A 25989-nucleotide genomic window follows, 5' to 3' on the forward strand; every position below is an offset into this window, starting at 1 on the left:
TTTGGCACCAAGAGACATTAAAGGTAAAGGTACAGGACCCCTGACAGTTAAGTCCAGTCGCTACTACAAATCCCATGAGGCGATGCGGCAAGGTCCAGCTGCAAACCAGAAGCATTGCTTCTATTTTTGTCCTCCTTGGTCCTCTCAATAAAAGGCGAGGCCCGACGCAGGGACGAAGAGAGCATGCCGGGAGCTGTAGTTTCCCCGCGTTCCGATTCTGTTCCGTCAGTAGAGGGAGAAACAACAAAGCCCAGCGTGCCTTGCGACGGGCCGAGGCTGGCCCCTCCCACCTCTCCCAAACAGCCTCATCCGGGCCCTTGGCCGTCACTGTGGTCGGCGATTCGTCGCCATTACAGGGCAGCGGCGGCAACGGTCGTGCGGAGAGAGAGAGAGGCTGAGGCGGCCCGGGGGGCTTCCCTTGGGCGGCGACACTGCGGCCTTCCCGACGCCCTCGAGCCAAGGCCGGGCCGGGCCTCGCGGGGCTCCGTCCCTCCTCGCCGCCTCCTTTCTCTCGGCCGCCGCCGCCGCTCCGTCCGCGGGGCCCCGCAGGCCCGGCCGGCTCCCCCGCCTCCCCCTCCGCCTCTGACTCGGCTCTTGAGGCCTACCTGTCTTCGTTTCCCTCTTCAGGGCGAAGCCGTGAGGAAAATGTCGCCATGAAGGTGGCCGAGACGACTGCGCTGCGCCGACCCCGCCGCCGGGCCATGAGCCTGGGCCTCGGCCCCAGCCGCCGCCGCCGCCTCCTCCTTCGCAGTCTCCGCAAGAGCGCCTCCGCGGCGCCCGTGAATGCTCCAGAGCGCGCTCGTCGCAGCAACAGCAGCTCCGGCCCACGACGTGATGGACAAGAGCAACCCCTGCGGCTCCGGCCTCGGCGCCGGCTCCTCTTCCTCGGCGTCGGCAGGCAAAGGGCAGCAGCCCCGCTCTAACTCGGCCGGCCCGGCCGGGGGAGAGTCCAAGCCCAAAGGCGGTAAGGGAGTTAGTTGGGCAGGCTTCCAGATTGTGTGTGTGTGGTAGGTGCCGGTGGTGCGGTGATTAGACCGCCGGGCTAGGACCTGGGAGACCAGGGTTCGAATCCCCACTCGGGTCAGGAAGCTCGCCCTGGGACCAGGCACAACCTGAACAAGCTAGCCGGGTTGTTGCAGGTATTGAAGGAAGAGAGCCCATGTGTGTTATCTTTAGCTTCTTAGAGGAAAAGGTGGGCTATAATGCAAGCCGTCGTTAAAATACAGGGTAGCACACAAGTCTTGCTCTTCAGTACCCTATAGGAACTTTCTGCCACAAGAAGGTGGAGGGGCTGGGGGAAAGTTCTCTTCTTTCAGTGTTCCTGGGGTGTGACCAAATCCCACAGGTGCCTCATGCCCTGAAAGTGGCTTTTTGGGCAGTTATGAATTATTTTAAGTTCCACAACATCTTGCAGATTTTCCCAGTCTTGGTGTACAGTATATAGGACTGCAGCCATAAACATAAGTTCAGGACAGATAAAATGCCAGGTATTCAGGACAGACAGAAGAAAGTACTTGTTCGTGCAGCCCTTATTTAAACTGTGGAACTCACTTCCATAGGGGGGTAGGGATGGCCACAAACTTGGATGGCTTTAGAAGAAGCATAGATAAATTCACAGAGGAGAAAGCTATTAGTGGCTACTAGCCATAGTGGCTGTGCTCAACCTCCACTTTTAAGAGGCATTATTTCTCTGAATACCGGTTATTGGGAATTGCAGAGGGGAGAGTGCTCTTGTGTTCCACTCTTCTTGGGGGTTTCTCTTTGGAGCATCTGGATGGCTATTAGAGAACAGGATGTTGGACAACATGGGTCATTGGCCTGATCCGACAGGGCTTTTCTTATGTTCTCAATCTTAGGTTCAGATTATTTGGTCAAGATGCTAATCTAAAGCTGAATGCATCCAAGGATTCTTTTAATTCATCTGCAGCTGCTCTTTGGCTCCTGCCTGTGTCTCTCATCATATTCTGCATTTTCCATTAGTTCCCTCTCTGCAGGAATATGGTCTTTGAAGTCCAAAGGGTATTTGTTATGAAGTCTGGGTTCTTGTTTACACTGTATTTATAACCAAAATTGGAAGCAGTGCTGGGTTTGGACTGATGATACACTGAATTAATGGTTGGTTGCTGCTGCTAAAGAATGTAGTGTGGAGATAGAAGGTTTGGGTGGAGCAAGTGCTACTTCTGACTTTCACAGAACATGTGTCCTGGCACTGATTATATTCTAATCTACATGGCTAGTTGTGCAAGTGGCTGATTCTGAGTACGTAATCCTCAAATACTGCTAAGGTCAGTGTAACAAGCAGTTGCACTATTATTGTGACCTTTTACTTGGCTGGCAGTTAGCAAATGTCTGTCATAAAAAACACCCTTCTTCCATACGTGATTCAAGCTGCAAAAGTCACCTGTATTGCTTGTAAAGGAATCTAATTACTCCCTCCCTCCTTGTAGTTAGCTGTTTAGCTATTTGAGTCTTAAGGTTGTAATTAGCAAACTATGATTATCCATTATTATTGTAGGCTTAGAGGCAACTTTTGACATTTGTTGGGCTCCAAGTCCTATTAACATAAATCAGCATAGCCAAATGTCTGGGAGCTCCAGAGGTTTCCCATCCCTCATATATCTAGACCCCTGAGTCTCACTTGTCAGTGGTATGGAAATAATTAAGATATCACAACAGCTGGATGTTGGTAAAGGTCTTGATTATTAGTCTGGGATATGTTTATTGGGTGTATCTCCATTGCCTAGTTGAAATAATAAGAAAAAAGAAGGGCGAGTTGCAGCAAGCTTTGTTTTTACACTGCCCACTCCTCTCTGCACAGCCAGGAGAAAGTATGGAAGGTTTTTTTCTGTTTCCTATTGAATACAGGTTGCTGTGCTGTCTGGACTCAGAACTGTAGTTAATCTTCGCTATAGTTGGTTTAAACAAGCTGCAGTTTGAAGTTGGCTTGTTGAACCTAAACCATAGTTAATGTAAGTGCAGTTTATTGTTGCAGAAAGTATGGCTGCTGTGGTTAACCCAATGCAAAAGCTTTCAACCTTTTTTCTCCTAGCTGCACAGAAAAGGAGTGTAAAAGCCCAGTGTACTGCTGAGGTTCCTTCAGTTTGTTTACATCACAGGAAACTAAACATAATTTAGCATAATGTGCATATATAACCAGTTAATAGTGTGAGACCTAAAATCTCATTCATAATGGCCAGCACTCCATCAAATAACAAGCAATATAACAAAATAAAATGGCATGGTAGCGCCTCTGCATGTTGAAAAATATCTATACGGAGATAACAATAATACTGAAGTTCCATATGTGCATACTGTGGTAGCCAGCATGGTACTCTCCAGTTGTTGTGAGCTAAAATTCCCTTCTTCCTTGACCATTAGCCATGTTGTCTGGAGCTGATGCAAGCTGTAGTCCATAACATCTGGACAGCATCACATTAGCTACCCCTGACGTAAGCAGTATTTCCTGAAGTTGTGTGACTAGCTGAAAATATATGACTGACTAAGGTGCTCTTGGCACAGGTAGGAGCGTGAGGATATCAGACTTTTTTGCCCTATCTTTATAGTGTGTATCAGCCATGTGGGCTCCTGGATCAAGTGATCCTTGTGAGGGAAATACAAACACTATCCTCTTTCCTAGCTGTAATTTCTTCTTTCGGATTATTCTGCATGAGTCACTACAGAACTAGTGGCAATAGAGGCAAAGGTTTATCTTCTTGGAACAAGTTTTTAACATGATACTGCAATATATGCAAGAGAACAAATGCCCACTATATGTTCAACTGGCTGCTCTTGAAGGGGAGAAAGCTTCAGCATACAAATAAACAATTCACATTTAAAAAGACAAAACGTTGCTCCTATATAACTGTTTACAAACAGAACTATTTACCGTACTATAGACAGGCTCAATCACATGGTCTAATGCCAACTATATGTTCGCTAGCAGTTTTCTCTTGGCATAATTTAAAACAATGAATAATACAAACCACTGAGACTGCAGTCTTTTACCAAGTTAATTGGTAGTAAACCCCACTGAATTCAATGGGACTTGCTTTTCAGTGGACGTGTATAGAATAGCACTGTTAAAATAGACAAATATTCAAGTAGCTTTTTCTGGGGATGAGTAGTAACAAAGCCCATAAAACAATGTGGATGCATCCTTGCAATAACTAAACATGTCTTTTGTTGCTTCTGTGAATTTTCGGGTTGCATGTGGTGTTCTGCTTCTTGATAAAGCTTCTCCTGGGTTATCCTGCTGACTTTTTGTTGCTTTAACATGGTATATGCTGCATGTTGCAGTAGGGGTTACTTGAAGGTGATTAGCTTAGTTGTAGTCAAGATTCCATTTTCCAGCCCTGAGACTCTGAACTTGGATTGCTTTTTAAAAAAGCCACTGCTTTATCTCTTTTTCTAGATGGAAAAAACGCAAGTGGATCCAAACAGCGTTATAATCGTAAACGAGAAACTTCGTATCCCAAAAATGATAACTTCGCCAGCCAATCCCGTCGCTCCTCTTCACAGAAAAGCAAAGCTTTTAATAAGATGCCCCCTCAGAGGGGTGGGCATGGCAGTGGCAGCAAACCTTTTAGCTCTTCTTCTAATGGTGGAAGACGAGATGAGGTGAGAATCTGTCTCGCCGGACCAGCCATATTTCTTGGGATGGGATGATTGCATGGTGATGCTACATATCTTGTGTAGAATGTGCTTGTGCTCTTTTGCTGTGTTCTGAAAAATGGGAAAGGATCCTGTATAGTGATTTTTACCTCATCTTCAAATCTAAATTGGTGCCAACAGCTGTGGGGGAAGCTAGAACAGCAACTAGAAAGTGTTGTGCCATAAGTTCTTTCCTTTACCTGTTAGGAAGCTTATCTTCAATTGCTGCCCCTTATCCAGGGGTGGCTAACATCTGGCCCTTTAGATGTTGTACTTCAGTTGGCATAGCCAGTGATCAGGGGTGATGGGAATTGTAGTCCAGCAGCATATGCAAGGTCATGGGATGTCTACCCTTGTTCTTATCCCTAGTGCTATAGCTCAGGTAGAAATTCCATTTTTAAAAACATCAAAACCCTTCTTTTATGCAGCCACAATGGGACATGACATGCCTAAAGTACTACGAATAGTGTTTTGTTTTGATGAGTCTGTAGTGTGTTAAGTTTTTCTGTACAACTAGCAGAAAGATATGTAAGGAATGGATGAAACTGTTGAAAGATCTACATTTGTGTCTCTATATCTGACCTGGCCTCTTCTGCAGCTAAAATTTATCTGACAGACAGTGTAATCTGTTTATTTGAAATACCAGTTGTTACCAATACCAATTGGTATTTCATGCTGTAAAATGTGCTCATCATAGGCCTTACAAGTAAGTTAGCAATTGAGTGGGAAGTAATGATCTCAGATGTTTGGCTTGTAATTTATCAAATTTGATGTAAAATTAATTTTCCTGTGTGTTGATACTTGTGGAATAAGAGTTGTTTGAAACTGACTGATTTGAACATTGCTGTCTGAATTGAGCCTCCAAAACACTGAAGGTGTTACTAAATCTTACACTGCAGCAGTCTTTTATAGCAAATGCTCTTTGTACATGTGTTGCCTACACTACACACCAGTGCAAAAAACCATGTTTATGTGGCACAGTTTTTGAAAACTGTTTTATTGGTGTATTCTAAGTGACTCATTGTCTTTTCAGGTAGCAGAGGCCCAGCGGGCAGAGTTCAGCCCTGCCCAGTTCTCTGGACCCAAGAAAATTAGCCTGAACCACTTGCTGAACTTCACCTTTGAACCTCGCGGCCAAGCAAGCTACGTTGGGAATGGCCGCGGCAGTTGGGGCAAGAGGAACAGATGGGAGAACAAGCCTTTCAGCAAGGAACTTTTCCTACAGGCCAAGTGAGTGGGAAGTCAACACAAGGTTGTGGTTGCCTTTCATATGCCCAAGGGAGAATGAGGCCAGCAAAAATCAAGGCAAAGAAAAATGGAAAATGTATTCATTTTCCTACATTGCTATGATTTTGGTGAAACTTCTGTGATTATATTGTTGTGCTGTTTTCCCAGTTTAATGAGACTTTATGTAGCAGTCTCTACTTGGAAGGTTTTGTGGGCAGAAAGACCAAGGAATGATTCATTGTGCGCTTTTAAATTTTATGCTCTGGTTTCTATAGACACTTTAGAAGCCTTTTGTAGTAGTAATTCCGAGAGTAAGTTGAGAGTAAACCTTGAAAGGTAACAATTTAAGGAAATGAAGGCATTTTCAATATTTCTTCTTTGATACCATGTTATTCTTTATTAAATCTCTAAGTGTTGGATTGGCTTCCTGCATGAAGTTGATCCACATACCAGTAATACTGTAACAAGGCAGGGGTGACTAACCTGTTGTCCTTCAGATGTTGCCAGGCTACAGTTGCCACCATTTCTGACCATTGGCCATGATTCCTGGGGCTGATGGGAGATGGGAGTCAAACATCTGTAGGGCCATAGGCTACCCACCCCTGTACTAATGTGATTCTGCTATTATTTTTTATGTTGTCCTATGTAGTGATGTAAGGTGAGAATATTCTCTGCTAGAAAATTCTCCGTCGAATATTCTCCACAAACTGTAAATTCTAATGTAAGAACCAGTTTTACAAGCCATATTAAATTTTTTTAGTAAATAATAAGTCAAGCTGTGATATTGTCAGTGTAAGTAATAATTATTTTTTTAAAATCTATTATACATACACAACATAATTAGAATTGATGGTAAATATATGGTTAGTGGCAGGCTTAGTGATTAACGTGAGTCATTCAGGTTGAATCATCAATTTCAGGTTTGGTGCAAAAAATCAAAGAATGTGAATTCACTACATTGCCCCATTGAATAAAAGTATCTGTACAGTTTTTGGTTGCCATCTGAACCAGTTTACCCATGAATAAACATGTATATTAACTAATTATATCACTTTCAATGCATTAAAATGAATATTCTCCTATTTTAAATGAAAATTCTCTAATATTTTCATTAATCAAGAATATTCTCGAGAATATTCTCCAAAAGATTATTCTTGAGAATTTAACATCACTAGTCTTATATAATTGTGATCCTGAATATCTGTATTTCTGAATTCTTTTCAGATAGCGTAGCATCAGATAAGTATTCAATATTTTGTGTTTTTTCTGTGTTTGCTTTCCAGCTGCCAGTTTGTGGTGTGTGATGACCAGGACTACACAGTTCATTTCACTGACCCAGACACCTTGGTCAACTGGGACTTTGTGGAACAAGTGGTTAGTAGCAATACACTTGCCTTGAAAGCTTTATTACACAAACTTAGACAGGTTGGCCACTTACCACTTGAGTTTGGGCTCAGTTCTCCAATCTGTTAAAGTCATATTGTAGAGTTAAACTATAGCATAGTAAATGGTATTCTGTTGCACTTTCCCAGCGGATTTGCAGCCATGAAGTCCCCTCTTGCCCGATATGCTTATACCCGCCTACTGCTGCCAAGATCACTCGCTGTGGGCACATCTTCTGCTGGGCATGCATCCTGCATTATCTCTCTCTGAGTGAGAAGACTTGGAGTAAGTGCCCCATCTGTTACAGCTCGATTCACAAGAAAGACCTGAAAAGGTAAAAGAGGTTCTCTGAGCGATGCCTTATTTCTTATTGGCTCACAAGTCACCTATCGCTCATCACTCCCCTTTTGTTTTTGCAGCGTTGTTGCTTTGGAAACCCGTCAGTATGCAATTGGCGACACAATTACGATGCAACTGATGCGACGGGGGAAAGGTGTCTTGATAGCACAGCCCAAGTCAAAGCTGGTGAATGTGGAACAGCCTATTCATCTAGGAGGTGAGCGGCAAAGAGGGAAGTTGGGTAGACCTTGCTGCCATTTGTGCAGTATCCGGGGCGTAATCTAGTACAAAGTTATCTGGCTTGAGCCGCCTTGAAATTAATAGGAGCAGCACAAAAATCAGTCTTGGCCATGGCTCCTTGAAGGTGGCAGAACTGTTACTCTGCTGTTGCTCCCTGTATGTAAACTGCCTAGATTCCCTGCTTCAAAAAGCATGTAGCAATTCCCAGCAGTCAGTATGACCAATGGCTGGGATGATGGGAATTGTAGTTCTGCAAAAATCTAGAGGGCCACAGGTGTTCCCCACACCCAACTAGTGCTTTCTGTGATCGACAAATGATTAAAGTGATCCATTTGACCCCTTCCATTATTTACTGTTACGTCCAGTATTTCACCTCTGTGCTTTAAGTTTGGCTTTCTCTTCTGTTTTCTCCACCAGGGCTTTTTGATAGCTCATTGGGGAAGATTACCTAATTGATCGGTTGCACCTTTTCCACAGTCACATGTCCAAAACTTTGCTTGTCCTTAACAAATCAAGCAAGATAACTTCAGCACTAGTATCTTAACTGCTTGGCACATTCCAATGTTGTGGGGTCCAGTGTATCTCATTAGTTTCCATGTTAGACTACATTTTTAGAGTATGGTATCAGTCATGTCTGTTTCTTATGTTAAGTGGAGCTATATCTTTCCAGCTAGGACTTCAAAGAGGTCCGTTGGACCCTAATAGCAGATAGAGAATGAACAAAAGGTTTCAGGTGGTAAAGCACGGAGTGCTGACTTTTTCGCACCCATGGGCGTCCTTGCAACCCAGAGAGACTGTCATGGGCACCACACATCCCAGGCAGCCAAGCACTCACTGCAGCCTAGTATATGGGCTGCAAGTGAAGGCTTCTTTCAAGCCTAATTTAATGGAGGAGAGCAACCCCTGTGGTTGTTAGGGAAGGCCTCTGGAGGCATATGTAGGTCCAAATTATATAGAGCCCCTAAACAGCTGGGAAAGCATTGCTGCACCTCTGGCACCAATGCAGGCTGTGGCTATAAAGGCAGCAAGCAGATCACAAGAGTGTTAACTTGTAGGATGTCTTCCAACTGGATGGCTACGTTCATCCCAGTGTACCATTAACTTGGCATGTCTTTGTCCAGATGAGCAACATGGACAGTACTCCAAGCTGCTTCTGGCCTCCAAGGCTCAGGTGCTGCAGGAGGTTATCCTGGAGGAGAAGGTGGCACTCTTGCGCCAGTATGAGGAGGACAAGCACACACCTGAAGCATGTTTCATTGAGGCTGCCATTCAGGAGCTGAAGGTGAGGCATCGCCGGGTTTTGAGCAATGCGATGTAGGGAAATCTGTGGGTTTTACTAGTTGCTCATGGCACCTGTTCAATGTGAGTGACTCTGAGCGTTTTTATTGTGTATTTCCCTATTTGGGCAGGTGGCCAAAGGGTGGGGGGGTTTGGGGGGGTAGAGGGGTGTTGACAAGCACAAATACTGCTGAAGTTGTAGTTTGAGCTAATAGGAATATTTATTTATTTTGTAAAAATTTATACACCACTTGATTGTAAAAACCCTCAAAGCAGTTTACAAAAAGGTAATGCCATAAAATCAAGGGGAAATTTGCAGTACATTAAAACATGCAATAAATTAAAATACTAAAAGAGATTAAAAATCACATCAGCATTTCTAAGTATCTGGGTAGGCTTGTATTTATTTATTTATTTATTTATTTATTAATAATGGTTTTTAAGGGGTTTTTTCCAGTTTACATGATGCTTCCAGTTTTCTCTTTCATCTTCACAATAACCTTGCAAGATGGGTTTGACCTTAAGTCACACAGAACCCAGATAGTTTGTTGCCACTGTCACCAGTGCCTGTTCCTTGTTCTCTGGTAGGGTGTAAGTGACGGTTAAACATCAAGAGGCGCAGTCCGAAACATCTGGAGAGCATCAGGCTGGCAAAGCCTGGTGTATATGTTGATGTGATGCTGATGTTTGGCTTGGCTTTTAGGATCGAGAGGGAAACTTGATGTCCGACAAAAACAGAGAGAGTGATGTTGCAGGAACCACGGCAGCTCTGGAGGCTCTCATTGTGACGGAGTCATCTGACAAAGAAGCAGCAGCAGTAGTAGCGACCCAGGAGAGGAAGGTGAGAGCTTGAGTGCTGTTGAGAGCCAGTGTGGTGTAGTGGTTAAGAGAGATAGACTCGTAATCTGGGGAACCGGGTTCGCGTCTCCGCTCCTCCACATGCAGCTGCTGGGTGACCTTGGGCCGGTCACACTTCTCTGAAGTCTCTCGGCCCCACTCACCTCACAGAGTGTTTGTTGTGGGGGAAGAAGGGAAAGGAGAATGTTAGCCACTTTGAGACTCCTTCGGGTAGTGATAAAGCGGGATATCAAATCCAAACTCTTCTTTTTCTTCTTCTGTTGAAATATTGTTATCTCACTTTGTTCAATAACTATTTTAAGGTCGTTAGAATGGGGTGAACCTAGCTTCAGTCCTTGTGCCCCAGAGACCATTAAGCTAGACACTCCAGGGTGACTTCAGGAAAGAGATGGCAGAGATAACTGCAGGGGTTTTGAGGGCTTGCTTGAATGGGTTGAGAAAGATGGATGTGAACTACTCTCTATTCTTAACAGCCTATTCTGGAGTATCTCTCTGCTTTTGAAGAAGAAATCCTGGAGCCACCTCCTGTAGATGATGCGGCTGCTGTCCTGCCCCCTTTTGAGGTGGAAGAGGCAGTGGGAGTGGATGATGCCGAGGAATCTGGCAGGGACCTACCGGGCACAAGTGAGATGGAAGGAGCCAGTCTGCCTGAACCTGCCTGCGAGAAACCTGAAACAGCTTTCAGCAGTGGGCACCCAAGCACCACCCCTTTCTACTACTTCTATCAAGGTTAGCTCAACAATGTCAGGGCAAGGATAGGGAAGCCTTTTGCAGTTCAAGGTCTGCATTTCCTCGTGGGGAACCTTCTGGGGGGCAGCATGTCAGTGGTGGACAGGGCCAAAGGCAAAAAGTACATAGAGTGATGGATATGGTTACATGTTTGTGCAGTAGACACACAATGTCTCTCTACCTTTCATCCAGATGAGCAAGAGATACTATCATAATTCAAGGATCCATTCCAGCTAGGCAAATCTGCTCACATAGGGTACAGAGGAGAGAGGCCTGGCCTAGGGGAGGGTCCTGAGGGGCCAAACAGAGAAGCTTGGGGGGCTGCATTTGGACCCCAGGCCTGAGGTACCCCACCCCTGATGTAAGGCTTCAGAAGATCACTGTGTAACATGCAACAATAACTTTCTTCAAGGGAAGCCAGCCTTTTGGGGGTGGGGAAAAGGCCCAGTGACCTTTAATTACTTCATGGCCTTAAGAGCTTTGGTTGAGCCAGAGACACGTAGCAGAACAAAAAGTGAGGGGTTCCCAGTGCCCTGTGGAGCAATGCCCTCTCTGTTTTGTGCTGCCTGGGTGTGGGTGGGTGCTACACACAAAGGGGGCTCTTAGGCTATTGGTTCCCAAGGATGGATTGAGAGCTACTTCCCTGAAGAAAACAGGAGATTCTTTGGTACTCTACTCTCAGAAATAAGGAGAATCTGCTATGTTGTTCTAGTTTTGGAGGCAGTGGTGGTGATGCTGAGAAAGCAAAACATCAATATGGACTCTCAGAAGTGCAAATAAAGGCTTAACAACCCACTGCATTTCCAGGGATGCCATAATTAAGCGAAACACTGTTGAATAGCAGTCCCTGCTAGAGTCTCAAAGGTGGTCTTCAATTGACGTTTTGGAACTGGAGTGAGGTGGCTATTCAAGGCAGAATCAAATACCCTACTGGATTATTCCCATTATTATTATTTATATGCTGCTTAAGTGGCATTTGGCAATTAAAAACCTATGTGCAGCAGCCCCAGGTGCATGTAGAGGAGCACTGTGTAAGCTTGGGGCTGCTGTGTCTCGTAAGTGGGTCAAGAGAGTAGGGCGCGTTGTCTCGTTTCCCCTGCTTTCCATAACTGTCCTGCAACTTCTCTTCCGGTGCTGCAGCTGAGGACGGGCAGTGCCTGTACCTTCACCCAGTGAATGTCCGCTGTCTTGTGCACGAGTACGGCAGCCTGGAGAAGAGCCCAGAGAAGATCACAGCCACTGTGGTGGAGATATCTGGCCACTCCATGACGGAGGTAACAACACCCAGGATTGCCCTGAGTGTGTAGTTTGACTGTGGCTGAGCTACTGTCTGAGGTATAGGTATCTTCATAGATTTTGCCTTTGCAATAATTTATTATCTCCTGGAATGATTTTCTGGCTGTGTGCCGGGAGGTGGGTTTAGGTGCACTTGAGTGTTTCTCACACTTGGAAATACTCATAACTGGCACTGGCTTGGCTTTATTTGGTAAAAATAAGGCATTTTTATTGACATTGACCAGCATTCTCTTTACACAACATGACTTCAGGGAATGGGTATGGGGTAGGGTTACCGTATTTCAAAAAGTGAAAATCCAGACACAAAAGTTTAGCTTTTTCTTTCAAAATCTCCCCCCAAAATCTTCATTTTTTGAGCTATTTCTAAGTAAATTCTCCAAAAAATCAACATTTCCATTATGGGTTGCCATACGCCCAGGCAGAGAGGTATGTTTGAAGGTTGCACAACCAGCTCTCTTCTTTCTAAACCCCCAACCCCACCTGCAGGACGTGCGGCAGCGTCATCGTTACCTGTGTCATTTGCCACTCACCTGTGAGTTCAGTATCTGTGAGCTAGCTTTGAAGCCTCCTATCATTTCGAAGGAAACACTGCAGATGTTCTCAGGTGAGCATTGGGAAGTTCTGTTTTTCTGTTGCAATTCCCAGTCGTAGCTGAAGAGTTGCTTTCCACGTAACTCAAAATGGGAGTAGCCGGTATGGTGTCCTCCCAATGTTGTTGTTGGACTCCCAAATCCCATCAATCCCGTGCCAGCTTGGCCAGTTGTCAGGAATGACGGGAGTTGCAGTCCAACAGTATCTAGAGGGCACCATGTTAGCTGCCCTGATTTAAGGTTCAGTGCTGAGAAGAGAACGGGGCAGGTAACGGATGTGGGTGTGCTTGGGTTTGGACACAAATATTGGAAAACCGTGAAGTCTAATCCTGCAACAGAAAATGGAAACTGAAACCCCATCATTGTTGGGCTTCTAAAGGAGGTGCCGCCGGGGACTATAGTGGTACCTCTAGATGCGAACGGGATCCGTTCCGGAGCCCCGTTCGCATCTAGAAGCAAACGTAACCAGCAATTGCACGTCTGCGCATGCGCGTGTCGCTTTTTGCCGCTTCTGCGCGTGCACGTGATGTCATTTTGAGCGTCTGTGCATGCGCAAGCGGCGAAACCCAGAAGTAACGCGCTCCGTTACTTCCGGGTTGCTGCGGAGCGCAACTCAAATGCGCTCATCCCGAAGCACATTCAACCCGAGGTATGACTATACTACCAAAGGGGGACAGGGAAGGAACAGGTAAGGTGCTTTTTCTTTGCTATTCTGAGCAGTCTGTCTCACCCGGGAACTCTCCCTATGGCTCTTAGATGACATTGAGAAAAGGAAGCGCCTGAGACAGAAGAAAGCTCGTGATGAGCGACGTCGGGAGCGCAGGATTGAGATAGAGGAGAACAAGAAGCAAGGCAGATGTAAGTGGCAACCTTGCCCTCCTCATCTATAAAGAAGTGCTTGGTCTGACGATTGGTGTAGATGGAAGCACCTTAGTAAGTGGGAAGAGAGGGGGGCGGTTGTGACTCACGTTGGCCTTTTGTGACCGGGGTGGTGGTGGTATAATTTGAAACAGGCCAGTGAGTATGTAGAAATGACAGATGATGGGAATGCCATATTTTAAGCAGTGAAGTTAAGGAATTTCTCAATGACAATATGGCCTTAACACCCTTCTGAAAAGGAAGAAGATGCATGAGGGAATAGATGTCACTCAAATTGATCTGAATCATTGGCATAGGAGTGAATAACTTTTGTCACAGAGATAAAACTTTTTGTTTTCTGTCTAGATCCAGAGGTTCATATTGCTTTAGAGAACTTGCAGCAGTTCCCTGCCTTCAGCGCATGCTCAGGAGAGTATGCAGGCACTGAGAACCAGAGTGATGCTCTGCTCTCTCCTGTTGGTTCAAGTCCCATTTCTCAATCAGGTGAGCAGCTGAAAGACACCTGGGTACCCAGCCAGTGCTCACTCTCTAAAGGTTTACTTCCACTTCCTTAGCAGAATCATCCATGGGTGGGGTAATGCAGATAAAAGTCAGGGGAACACCTGAATAGCAGCTACTGGAAGGAAGGTGTTCCTGAATTTAAAATAGCTGAATTTAAAATAGCATCAAACATGAAACTAATGAGACTTGGAAGACCAGTGCCTGAGAAAGAAGGATGCACAGGTGCATGAGAGCCTATACCTGCTATCATGCCTCCTTAATAAGACAACTCTTAGTTTGTATAGTAAATGTGTGATTTTTCTCCTTGCAGAGTCCATGTATACTCCACTGTCTCCCGCAGGCAGTCTTGGCAGCCCTTCACTCTTTGTTGGAAATCTGGAGGAGGAATCTACCCTCCCCTCCTTTGCCCAGGTGTGTGCTTTGTGCAGGACTTTCCGCTGCACCCAATCAGTTCTTCATTATGAGAATTGTTTAAGGAATCTGCTTGTGATTCAAGCATAAATGAAGCCTGAACCCAGAACTACAAAATTGTCCACACTGCTTTATCACGTCTGAGTAAACTACGAAAAGGTGGTAATTAACTGTACCATTAACTGTCATGGGCTGGTTGGATGCAGAGTGGTGGGCAGCCCCAGCTGTGACCACTAGGACAGAGCTGTTCTTGTTTCCTTGAATAATGAGTTAACTTCACTGACATCAGGTGCTTTATTGCCGACCTATTCCTTACTCCAGGTCCTGACGTTAACCTTTAAAGTAGCTTTAGCTGTCCTGTTGAAATGCCCTCCATTGATCTCAAGCCACCCTTTAGTCACAGATTGGTAGCGTATGGCTGATCCGACTCTTGTACTTGTTTTTGGTAGATGCTGAGGGCTGGAAAAGCTAAACCAGAAACATGGAATAGTTTTCAGCCAAAGAAGAAAGGTAAGCAAAGTGATTCTTCTTAGCTTAGTGTCTCCAAGAGGCAGCACCTTTGTAGAGTTGAGTCTATCTCAATTTAAAGCCAACTTTTCTATATATGGCACCCAAGATTGTCAACACCAATCTTAAAAAATTACGATGAAATGGTTAAAGATGTTTATTAGTTACATTATGAAATAAAAAATAAAGTCGCTAGCCACGAAACACCAAATACCTGTCTAAATTTATAAAAGCCTTTGTCTTACAATGGAAGGATATCACCTCTGATATCCTGATATCTATGTGTGTTTCTTTTCAATGGTGCCTCAGAGCACTTATGACAGAGGCCTGTTCAGACTCCCCAATGATTTAAAAACAGCCACTTTTATTTCAGAGGAAAACTCCACCCTGGCTCCTCCCGCTCCAGGAGACAGTGATGGGGAGAGCGATAACTCGGACCGTGTACCTGTGCCTAGTTTCCAGAACTCCTTCAGCCAAGCTATCGAGGCAGCCTTCCTAAAACTGGACAAGCCGTCCACTTCTGACCATCTCTTGGGTAAGAAAAGAGACGGGAAATAGCCCAGTAGTGTGGGTGGGGGCGCTCAGTTGTGCAGCCCCTTAACACTGATGTAGGGGGAGACTTGCACAACTGCTTGTCTATGGTACATTTGCAATGTCCCTCTTGGGTGATGCCTGTCATGGCCATCTCCAATTCAGGTGCTTCTGATAGCTGTACGTAATATTGGAGTACAGTGCAGGGCAAACCTAGCTAGATATGTTGAACAATGCTTATACAGTCTCACAGTCATCTTAGTTCTGATGCTGTGGGAATTTACTGGCCCAGCTTGATTCTTTGAGGTGTGGAGTGTTGGTCATGGGACCTACTGCCACTAACTTATGTCCCCACCCTTGCTCTGGCCAGTGACCAGCCAGGCACCCGCGTTTCGAAGGCTTGAATGGGAAGCGGAAAGTTTTTGATCCAAAGGCTAGGGGACTTGAGAATGAAAGAGCTTGCCAGCGGACGCCTTCCCGCAGGAAGCCTGCCTTGTTCTATATTTCCAGGGATGAGTTTTTATTTAGCCCAGGGACAGTGAACCTGTGGCCCTGCAGAGGTTGCTGGACTATATATTTCCCATCATCTTGGGCCATGCAGGCTGCTGTGGCTGATGGAACTGGAGTCCAGCAACATGTCAAAGGCCTAAATGGGCTCCTGTAGCTGCAGGATGATCCCTTAATGCAGGGTGTGTGTATATATAAAAGGAAATTGCTTCTTTGGAGTAAGTCATTAGTTTAGCATCTCTGATAGGGAACATGTTCCTTCTGGTGACTCAGGCTGTTGTTTCTTTTACAGAGGAAAAAAGAGGCAAGAAAAAGAAGCAGAAGCAAAAGTTGCTGTTCAGCACTTCAGTGGTTCATACCAAGTGATCATACTAACGGACAGATTTCTTCACCTGGTTCTCTTTTGTTTGCTTTTGTGTTTTTGCTGCTATAGAAAAAAAAGTATTTAAGTTTGAGCAGAATAAGTCTGTTTCTGGGATTTGGGAAGGTGCATAGGAATTAAAAAGGAGTACTTGTCCAGTTAATACCAAAACAAAGTATTGCATCGCAGAAGCCAAAGTGCCAGGGCTGTGCTAAGTATAACTCCTTTGACCTGGGAATAATAGTGTGGTCAGGGTGGCACACTTGCTTCCGGCCTGTGTGAAAAGGAGTCTACTGACTGCAGTGGGCTGGGTGATAACATCTGCTCCTGGCAAATTGGTAACTAAAGGAACCTGGCTATAGAGCATACACTGATTGTTGTGTCATTTTGATTTGCGCTGCTTATAAAGAATTGGGGGGGGGGGGGTAGTGGAGGAGGAAATAATTCAACTTATACCTGCTATTTTTAATCTTTTCCCCAAAGGGCAAAAGCTGGGGAAAGGTACTTTGGGAAGGCTTTCCTGAGTAATCTTATGGGTTCTGGAGGCCAGTTGTATTCAGCTAGGCAAGAGAGAGTAATGCCCTTTCTGCTGCTCTTGGGTGTTAATGGTGCTAAGGTTACTTGGAGAGAAATTAGAATGCCCCCCCCCCTTTGCGCAGAACAGGTAGCTTGTATGCACATGCAGGTCAAACCCCTAAGGATCTGGAGGTCATGGTCTTCCGTTTGCTTGGTTCTGGGATTCAGTTTGGGTTTGTATAATGTACATTTTAGCCTTCCATTCTTTTTCTCTCCTCACTCTTCCAGCCCCTACTTTGTTTTGAGAAGTGGTCTCATTCTGCACTGCTTGTGGCTTGATCTGAAACTAATTACTACTAAAAATAAAAGTGTCAGTTCCGTTGAATACAATGAACTTCAGTGTACCATACCAGCAAGGGTGAAATTAGTTGCAATAAACCATATGCACAAGGTGTTTCCCTGAGCTGTACCTTACTCTCTTTTTAACAGACTATTCTGCATCAAGCCCTTTTCATTTAAGTCCTGGTAACAGTGTTTTCTGTGACCAGGAAACAAATGTCCTCCAACCAAACCTGGCTTCCCGTTTATTTAAGGGAAGACACCAAAGACAGTTTTAGTATCTGAGGGTCCTATAAAAGCTGTAATGTACAAAAGCTGACCTTGGTGCCAGTTTTTATTTTGGCTGAATTAGCTTAGACTTAATGTGGCTTTAGCAGCTGAGCATTTACAATTTTTGTACTTTGGACAAAAGCCTACAGCAGGCTTTGCCAACCTGGAACCATGCAAATGCTTTGGACTACAGCTCTCATCTAGTGAGTCATAGGTAGTCATAAGAACATAAGATCCTGTATCAGGCCAGTGGCCAGTCTAGCCAATATCCTGTTCTCACTGTGGCCAACCAGATGCCTATGAGAAACCAGCAAGCAAGACCCAAGCCCAAGAGCACTCTCTCCTCCTGTGGCTTCCAGCACCTAGTATTCAGCAGCATTGTTGCCTCTAGCTGAGAAGTCAGAGCATATAGCCTCTATCACGGCTAGTAGCAATCAATAGCACTCTCCTCTAAAACATGGAAGGGGCACCACATTAGCACAAAGCCTGGCCAAGACTAAAAACAACAAAGCAGAGGATATTTTCCTTCCCGCTTGGCTGCAGGTTCTATTGACACAGCAATTGTTTCACTGGAGAAGGCCAAGCTGTTACCACCAAACATATTTTCAGTAGGTGGCAGGCACATGATGCCTCTTCCTCCCCATTGCAGTTGCGTTATTCTCGGTTGTTTGGCAAATTGTGCCTCATCATTCTCAGTGCCAATATGGTCTCTACCCATCGAACCATGCAGTCAATTAGCTCTTCCCAGTGCCAAGCGGTATGTGCCAAGATTCACGGGGGGGGGGGGGCATGTGTAGCCCACCACAAATGTGGCCTTCAAGGATTTAGAGCAGCCTTCCCCAGCCTGAGAAATGTTGGACTACAACTGCTGGCTGGAGGCTGATGGGGGTCCAAAACCTCTCTGGGGCACCATGTTGGGAAAGACTGCTTTAGAGGAAGAACTGGATGAAAATGGAATGTCTTGACTGCTCTGTTTCAGCTAGCTTTTGATAGTAAGACATCCCATTTTAAGAGATCAGGGAGTTATCAAACTTACAACACACTCTGCGTGCAAGCAACACGTGGGCTGCTCTCCCAAGAAAGTATTAAGCTCATTAGGGGGACAGATGCAGATGTATAGTTCTGTGGATACTAGCAGTAGCATCATACTTTGACCCTGCTATGCACAAGCCTTCACTATGAACAGGCTGCAAACTAGGTGACAGTACATGGACATAACTATTTGCTTTTATCTATTTTATTACCATATACATTAACTGCTGTAAAAAGAACTGGGGGAGAGAAATATTGATCCTTGCCAGCAAGAATCCCTCATATAAATGGCCTTGTCCTACAAGAGTCCGCAGACTACTGCTTTGTTCAGGCCATCTCTGTGCTAACATCGCTGTCTTCATCGTGACTCTGAAACTGCTGCTCTCCCACAAGTGCACAGCTCTGCATCGACTTCTGGATGGCTTGTCTGTCGGCTGTGTAAAAAAGAAAAGTTAAACTCAAAAGACATTGTGATATACAAGGCAGTCTAGGGTGGTGCTTTTCTACCTTTGCGTTAGCCCTCTTCTACTGTTGCAAAGGATTCTGGGCAGCCTACCAGCTGGAAAGACTAGAAACTTTTTTAAAAAACTGAGATTGCCTGGAAGCCAAACATCTGCACTGCTACCCCATCCAGTAGGTGTGGGTGCAGAACTGGCTATGGCCTCAACCTACACGGGTCACTTTCGAGAAAAATGGCTAGTCTCCCTGTGCTATGTGATTCAAAAGGAGAATTAAGGGCACACTTCATTTGCAGGCTTTTCTTGAATTCCAAGCAGCAGGCTACAAAAGTCCCTGCCAAAAGTAAGACTTGCACTTGAGCTCCCAAATGCAGCCAGTTCTGGCAAGGGTTGCAATTGGTGCTGAATGCCCCACCTGCCTGAGAAATAATCTGGAGTGCACTGTAAGGCTTCTAGATGTCCCTTTATAGCTGTGGCTTGGCCCACAACCCTGCTGTTGTTATTTCATGCTCCCACAAAACTAACAGGCAGCCCTTCACTAGGTAAATACTCACGTGGCGGCAGCATGCTATCCACCACAACCAGATCAATGGAAACTCAGTAGACCCCACAACCTGTTCAGAGGGAGAGGCGGTGCCCCATCTGAACCCACTAGGAGAGAAGCAGCCTCCACATTCTACTCTGCCTCAATCTCAACAATTAATTGTTTTAATGTTTCTTCTCACAGAGGCTCTAGTGGCTAGAGCTCTAGGCTCTAGTCTAGCCTGCCCCCATTTTAACGCTGCAAGCCAAGCGGTTTGTTACCTTCATTGGAGCAATTGCGTAGCAGCAGGAGCAGCTGGTCCTTGTTGTACTGGATTAAGAATTTCTGACACCTCCGTATTGTAGCTGATGGGAGGAAAATGAGAGCATATGCATCAACAACGCCAGAAGCAAAGGCAACTGTGCTTACATGCTACAGCAGTGGTGTCCAAACTGTATCCTGAAGGAGCGTCTCCACCCCCACTGTTCAGCCCTGAGATCCAGCGCCGAGGGCCTTCTGGCGGTTCCCTCATTGTGAGAAGTGAGGTTACAGGGAACCAGACAGGGCCTTCTTGGTAGTGGCGCCCGCCCTGTGGAACGCCCTCCCTTCAGATGTGAAATAAGCAGCTATCTTATCTTTAAAAGACATCTGAAGGCAGCCCTTTTTAGGGAAGTTTTTAATATTTAATGCTGCATTGTTTTTAACACTGGATTGGAAGCCGCCCGGAGTGGCTGGGGAAACCCAGCCAGATGGGCAGGGTATAAATAATAAATTATTATTTCAAAGAGGGCCAGGTTTGATGAAGTGAAGGGCCGTGAGGGCCGACCAAAGGGCTAACTAAAGTTATTGAGGGTTTTTTTAGGATTGAAGTTGTTGAGGGTTTTTTTAAGGATTTTACCCCAGGAAATAAACTGCCACAGGGGCCAGATTAAACCGACCGGTGGGCTGGATTAGGCCCCTGAAATGGACTTTGGAAACGACTGTCCTACAGCAACACTCTTGAAATCCTCTAGCGCAGAGGATTTCAACTAGTGTGCCGTGGCACCCTGGGGTGCCTTGAAGGATAGGGGTGCCTCTTTCCTTCCCTCCCTCTTCTGATGCTCTCTCATGTCTCTGACTCCCAAAAGCTTATATGGCTGTTAGTTGCAGCAGCCCTGGCTACAAGCTCCCCAAATGGTGCCTCTGCGGTGGCCAGGGGGTGCTGGTTGGCAAGAGCTGAGGTGGCCTCAGAATAAGCAAGCAAGCACTCCAGGGAGCCCAGCCAGCTAGTCCACTAGCCCTCGCTGTTGGGAATGGACAGACAAGTGGGAGGCCAGGCAGGCAGGTGTTGCACTGGCCTTTTTTGTGCTTGCTGTGCAAGGCCTGCCTGGGAGCTGAGTGCCCGGTGCTGAAGTGCCCATGCAGGCCCGGCAGCTGCCACTGCTGTCTCTCAAGGTAAGGTGCTGGCTTCACATTCACCTTTGGCCAGTCTCCGTTGGGCCACTAAGGCTGGGGGCATTCTCTTCCCAGGCCCTTGTGGGGCAGTGGGCAGCAGGGTTTGGAGTTCAGAGTCCAGGGGCGGCAACAGTGGCTACCTGGAGGACGGAACACCACAAGGGTGAAAAAGGGTGAGAGGCTGCCAGCTCTGCAGGCAAGGGGTGGCATAGCTGGGCTCCTGAGCCCCACAGGGGTGCTGCAGAAATAATGCAGTTGGTCAAGGGAACCATTGACTCCAAAAGGTTGAAAACCTCTACTCTAGCAGGAAACCCAGAAGAGGAGTGAACTAATGGGTAAGAACATCAGAGCCCTGAAGAATCAGGCCAATGGCCCATCTAGTCCAGCATCCTGATCTCAAAGCAGCCACACAGATGCCTGTAGGAAACCAGCAAACAGTATTCAGAAGCACCGTTGCCTTCGACTTTGGAGACAGAGCATAGCCCTCTCCCCCATGACTTTGTCCAATCCCCTTTTTAAAAAGTCATTTAGGTTGGTGGCCATCACAAACAAGAATTCTTTCGAAGCGTTAATTCTATCACTGCTTTGGAACACATTTTAAAAAGAAAAGCTTGGCTAGCTTTTCAGATACCTGCTAACGTATTTTTTGCCCTATAGGACGCACCGGCCCATAGGACGCACCTAGTTTTTTTGGGGGGAAATAAAGGAAAAAAATATTATTCCCCCCCCCAGCTGCAGGGCTGGGGCGGGGGAAGCCTGAGCTTTTAAAAACGCACCTACTGTAGTTTTTAGAGGAGAAAAGGATATCTGCCCGAAGCGCGGGGCGCTCTGCTTCAGTGCGCCCCGCACTCCGGGCAGCAGGCTGCTATCCGCAGCCTAGGGAGCCCCAGGCTTGCGGATAGCTTCCTGAAGCCCGGAGAGCGAGAGGGGTCGGTGCGCACCGACCCCTCTCGCTCTCCAAGCTTCAGCGAAAGCCTACATTCGCCCCATAGGACGCACACAGATTTCCCCTTCATTTTTGGAGGGGGAAAAGTGTGTCCTATAGGGCGAAAAATGCGGTAAGTGAATAACTTTCTAAGGAAATGCCTGAAGTAACTGATACTTCAGGCCTCGGTCCAGTATACCTGAAGGAGCGTCTCCACCCCCATCATTCTGCCCGTACGCTGAGGTCCAGCGCCGAGGGCCTTCTGGCGGTTCCCTCATTGCGAGAAGCAAAGCTACAGGGAACCAGGCAGAGGGCCTTCTCGGTAGTGGCGCCCGCCCTGTGGAACGCCCTTCCAGCAGATGTCAAAGTGATAAACAACTACCTGACATTCAGAAGACATCTTAAGGCAGCCCTGTTCAGGGAAGTTTTTAACGTGTGATATTTTATTGTATTTTTGGTTTTTATGGAAGCCGCCCAGAGTGGCTGGGGAGGCCCAGCCAGATGGGCGGGGTATAAATAATAAATTATTATTATTATTATTATTATTATTATTATTATTATTATTATACCATAGTTTGAAGTCTTGTTTATTCTGTTATATTTTACTCCAATAAGACCAATTTATCCTAAATAGAACCCAATAAGGCAGGCATGTACGTACAAAATATTTTTTGGTACTGTGATCCCATTTAGATCCCAATATGAAATTTTCCAGGTAGCTCTTAGAAATATTAAATAATCAATACATTTTTGGGGAAAATTTTAATTGTATTTTTTAAAATCACTTTTTAAAATTTAACTTAATTTTTTCAAATAAGCCCATCATGTGACATATATTAAGGCCCATAAAGTTCTGAAGAGATCAGTATTTTTAGTTTCGAAGTATCTCAATTCTGGGCTGAGCTTTTAAGGTTTTTGTGTAGCCTGACAAGGCCAAAATTGTCAATTTTTTGAAATCTGAAACCCTCATAACTCAATAAATGGGATGAGTTAAAAAAATATAATTTTAAATTTAAACTCAGTTTTGATCATTCAACATGTGTAGAAAATATTAAGAAAATTTGAGGCACAAAGTAAAAAAATTGAATCACCTGCTTTGGAATGACCCAAATTTTTTTTTTTATATTTAGTTATTATAAGCTGCTTTGAACAAACATCTTCTGGCATCATTACATTTGTTGGTGCCCAGTATATTCAATATTAGGTAAGACTGAATGACCCTGACATTCACTTTCAGCAAATAATTGCCACAAAAACAAAAAGTCTAGGCATCCCCATTTAAGAGACTTCAGCACACAAGAGGATACCACTGAGCAAATTAAACTGCTGAAAAATAAGAATCCTAAAGAACTGAGCTCACCTCCAACATATAGCGTGTTAAAGGAACAGGGATAACACTGATTCTTGTTCTCCAAGTGACCGATGAAGGGAAGAGATGAACCAAGTAGCCGATAAAAGTCCTTCCGGCAACACAACAGAACAACTCCTGTGTAAGCGTTGAGGTACTTTACTGGAACAACACAGAGAAGAGACCCTTCAAAGTTCAGCACAGGCTTTCAACAGGACAGGAGCAAAATGTAATTGTACCCCCCACCCCAAAAAGAAACCCATGTTTCCTTAGCTGCTTTTAGTAGCAAGTTGGAAAATACGATGGCAAAGATATTGAAGCAGCCTATCTGTGCAGTGACTAATCATACTTAAATCCCAGTCTCAGACATGAAACTCAGTGACTTGTTTAAAGCTACCCAATATCTATAAGCAGCCCAACAACCCAGCTTGTGAGAATAAAATAAACCTCAAACACCTAACTTTTGGCACCTGCAAAGAATGAAGTCATAGGAAAAACTGCTTTTTGATTGTCTCAGAGGAATTTGTTTTCAATGTTCACCAAACTTAAATCTCAAGAGCAAGTGTGCTGTTGAAGTGCAACTGATATTTTCAACTTGTGTAGTAGCCTGTTCAACTTCAGAGTAGTTTCTGCTCAGGGATATTCTGCCTCATCCATGCCTAACAAAGTACAACTGTTATCAGGCCCTCCCTATACAGATTTTGTACAAAGTGCCCTCTGATTTTTTGCAATTTGCATCTTAAGACTGCTATACAAAATAATGGAGCCAAGTTAGCACTTAAGATACCAACACACCTCTGACACCAGGTATGCATAAACTGGGTCCCAACACGGTAAATATATCCTGAATCTGCAGCCTTCCTGTGACTGCAGGAGAATTGCCAGGTATTTGGGGGACCATAATATGCGGCTGGTGTGCTAGCAGGTCTGAAATTACTAGAATGGTCAATAGTTCTCATTTTAGAATAAAAATTTGCATATCTTCCAAAGCACAGGACAGACAGAGAGCTAAAGGGAGATTGCAGAGGAACCCAAACTGCACAGATTTCCTTAAAGAGGGGAGGTTGGCACATTGGGCTGCAAAGAAAGCTCCAGAAGCCAGACCTGAAAAAGCGATGGAGCAGCAGGCTAGTCCAAAGTCTCCGTGAATTCGTGCAACAGCATTTTTCACTGTGTTGTGCACAGTGCGCTCCTCAATAAGCTGCAGACAATGAGGGTCCTCGGAGATGATCTCGCAAACGAAGTATCTGCAGAGACGGAGAGAAATGGGCATTACGGCAGAGCAAAAGGTGATGAGGTGGCTGAGCTACGAAGGGCCCATGAAACATTCACTCTGTCAGGCTCCTCTCCCAACTATCACCTGCAGTAGCCATTCCAGTCAGGCTTACAGGAGAGGAAGAGATGGGGATTAAGGGCCTCTCAATTACAGTGGTACCTCGGGTTAAGTACTTAATTTGTTCCAGAGGTCCGTTCTTAACCTGAAACTGTTCTTAACCTGAAGCACCATTTTAGCTAATGGGGCCTCCTGCTGCTGCCGCGCCGCTGGAGCACAATTTCTGTTCTCATCGTGAAGCAAAGTTCTTAACCCGAGGTAATATTTCTGGGTTAGCGGAGTCTGTAACCTGAAGCGTCTGTAACCTGAAGCGTCTGTAACCCGAGGTACCACTGTAGTTCTGCTAAAACACCGGCAACCTTGGGGGATCCTTCTCCTCGAAATCATTTCATTCCAGCTGGTCATTGCTGGAATTCTGTAACCACGAAAATGTGACTGAGCTTGCTTTCCCTCCTCCCCCTCCCCATTCCCCTCCGTGCCTGTAATGTTTATTACGGGACCGCCTCTCCTGGTATGTCCCACGGAGGACCTTACGGTCTTCAAACAAAAACATCCTGGACGTCCCGGGCCACAGAGATGTTAGGCTGGCCTCAACCAGAGCCAGGGCTTTTTCGGCTGTGGTCCCGATCTGGTGGAACGCTCTGTCACAAGAGACAATGGCCCTGCAGGACTTGACATCTTTCCACAGGGCCTGCAAGACAGAGCTGTTCCACCAGGCCTTTGGCCAAGGCACAGCCTGACCCCCTCCTTTGGCAATTCTTCACTGAACTCTAGCCCAATGGTTGCCATTAATCTGATCTGAACTGACTTTATAATGAAATGATTTTAGAATGTTGTATCATTTTACTGTTGTTAGCTGCTCTGAGCCCGGCTTCGGCTGGGGAGGGCGGGATATAAATAATAATAATAATAATAATAATAATAATAATTATTATTATTATTATTATTATTATTATTATTATTATTATTATTACGGACATTTGTAAACCACTTTGGGAGCCTTTTTAGGCGAAGAAAATTTTTTGAAAGCAGGCTTCAAATAACTAATAAAGCAGGCAAGGCAGGGAGCAGCTAACCATGGAAGTGAACCGACCATTAGCCGCCTCAGAAAAGAGCTAAGTGTTTTAAAAAGGAAAGAAAAGAGTCTCACCTGTTCTTAAACCTCACCATCTCTACAGCGAAACCCCAGCTATTGTTGAACTTCCGGCGACAGTGAGGTTATAGAGTGGCAAAAGGCCCAAACTTCCGGCACCAGTTGAGAGCCCCCATTGGCTATGTATGGGCTTCCTAGGTGGCTTCGCTCTAGCCCTTGTAATCTCTATGGCGGAAGCCCTTAACACCACAGAGATATGAAAAGGAAGAGCGACAACATCGTGAGGCGAATCCGGGAGATTCTCCGTTGGTTTCTCTCAGCAGTTAAATTCTGTGTTCTGCATCAGCCGCCCGATACAAGGGGAGCTTCTGTTCATATCAGCCAATAATAGTTCAGAAGAGGCGGGCTTAATAGGGAAGGGGAAAAAATAT

The 25989-nt window shown here is 45.4% G+C and overlaps 2 protein-coding genes across 4 annotated transcripts; one reads left to right on the top strand and one right to left on the bottom strand.

Annotated features, from left to right (window-relative positions):
- The first annotated feature begins 306 nt into the window (after positions 1-306).
- Positions 307-17257, top strand: RNF10 (ring finger protein 10). 3 transcript variants are annotated; one of them, XM_083590023.1, is made up of 18 exons: positions 307-461; positions 550-964; positions 4412-4617; positions 5684-5880; positions 7161-7251; positions 7410-7594; positions 7680-7816; positions 8961-9121; positions 9821-9958; positions 10449-10704; positions 11845-11978; positions 12487-12604; positions 13347-13448; positions 13815-13952; positions 14281-14381; positions 14831-14891; positions 15262-15423; positions 16219-17257. In XM_083590023.1, the coding sequence occupies exons 2-18, from the start codon at positions 784-786 to the stop codon at positions 16290-16292; spliced, it is 2442 nt and encodes an 813-aa protein (XP_083446149.1). In that variant the 5' UTR covers positions 307-461; positions 550-783; the 3' UTR covers positions 16293-17257. The 3 variants fall into 3 exon arrangements, with proteins under 3 accessions (XP_083446149.1, XP_083446150.1, XP_083446151.1); XM_083590024.1 differs by having other exon boundaries at positions 307-455; XM_083590025.1 differs by having other exon boundaries at positions 327-447.
- Positions 17258-18633: 1376 nt separating this feature from the next.
- Positions 18634-25772, bottom strand: POP5 (POP5 homolog, ribonuclease P/MRP subunit). The gene is made up of 5 exons (XM_083590726.1): positions 25616-25772; positions 24237-24379; positions 23145-23294; positions 19707-19790; positions 18634-18878 (listed from the first exon to the last, which is right to left on the bottom strand). Exons 1-5 carry the CDS (start codon positions 25633-25635, stop codon positions 18772-18774), a joined length of 504 nt encoding a protein of 167 aa, XP_083446852.1. The 5' UTR covers positions 25636-25772; the 3' UTR covers positions 18634-18771.
- Positions 25773-25989: the final 217 nt, after the last annotated feature.

This window comes from Podarcis filfolensis, assembly GCF_964270895.1.
Source record: "Podarcis filfolensis genome assembly, chromosome: 16".
In the NCBI taxonomy this organism is placed as follows: domain Eukaryota; kingdom Metazoa; phylum Chordata; class Lepidosauria; order Squamata; family Lacertidae; genus Podarcis; species Podarcis filfolensis.

Coding starts and splice junctions, on each gene's coding strand:
- RNF10 (XM_083590023.1), top strand. CDS start 784: ATGCTCCAGAGCGCGCTCGTCGCAGCAACAGCAGCTCCGGCCCACGAC. Junction 7,252..7,409: donor GGGACTTTGTGGAACAAGTG/GTTAGTAGCAAT, acceptor GCACTTTCCCAG/CGGATTTGCAGCCATGAAGT. Junction 12,605..13,346: donor AACACTGCAGATGTTCTCAG/GTGAGCATTGGG, acceptor TATGGCTCTTAG/ATGACATTGAGAAAAGGAAG.
- POP5 (XM_083590726.1), bottom strand. CDS start 25,635: ATGGTGAGGTTTAAGAACAG. Junction 24,380..25,615: donor ATGGTGAGGTTTAAGAACAG/GTGAGACTCTTT, acceptor CCGTCTCTGCAG/ATACTTCGTTTGCGAGATCA. Junction 19,791..23,144: donor TAACACGCTATATGTTGGAG/GTGAGCTCAGTT, acceptor TCCTCCCATCAG/CTACAATACGGAGGTGTCAG.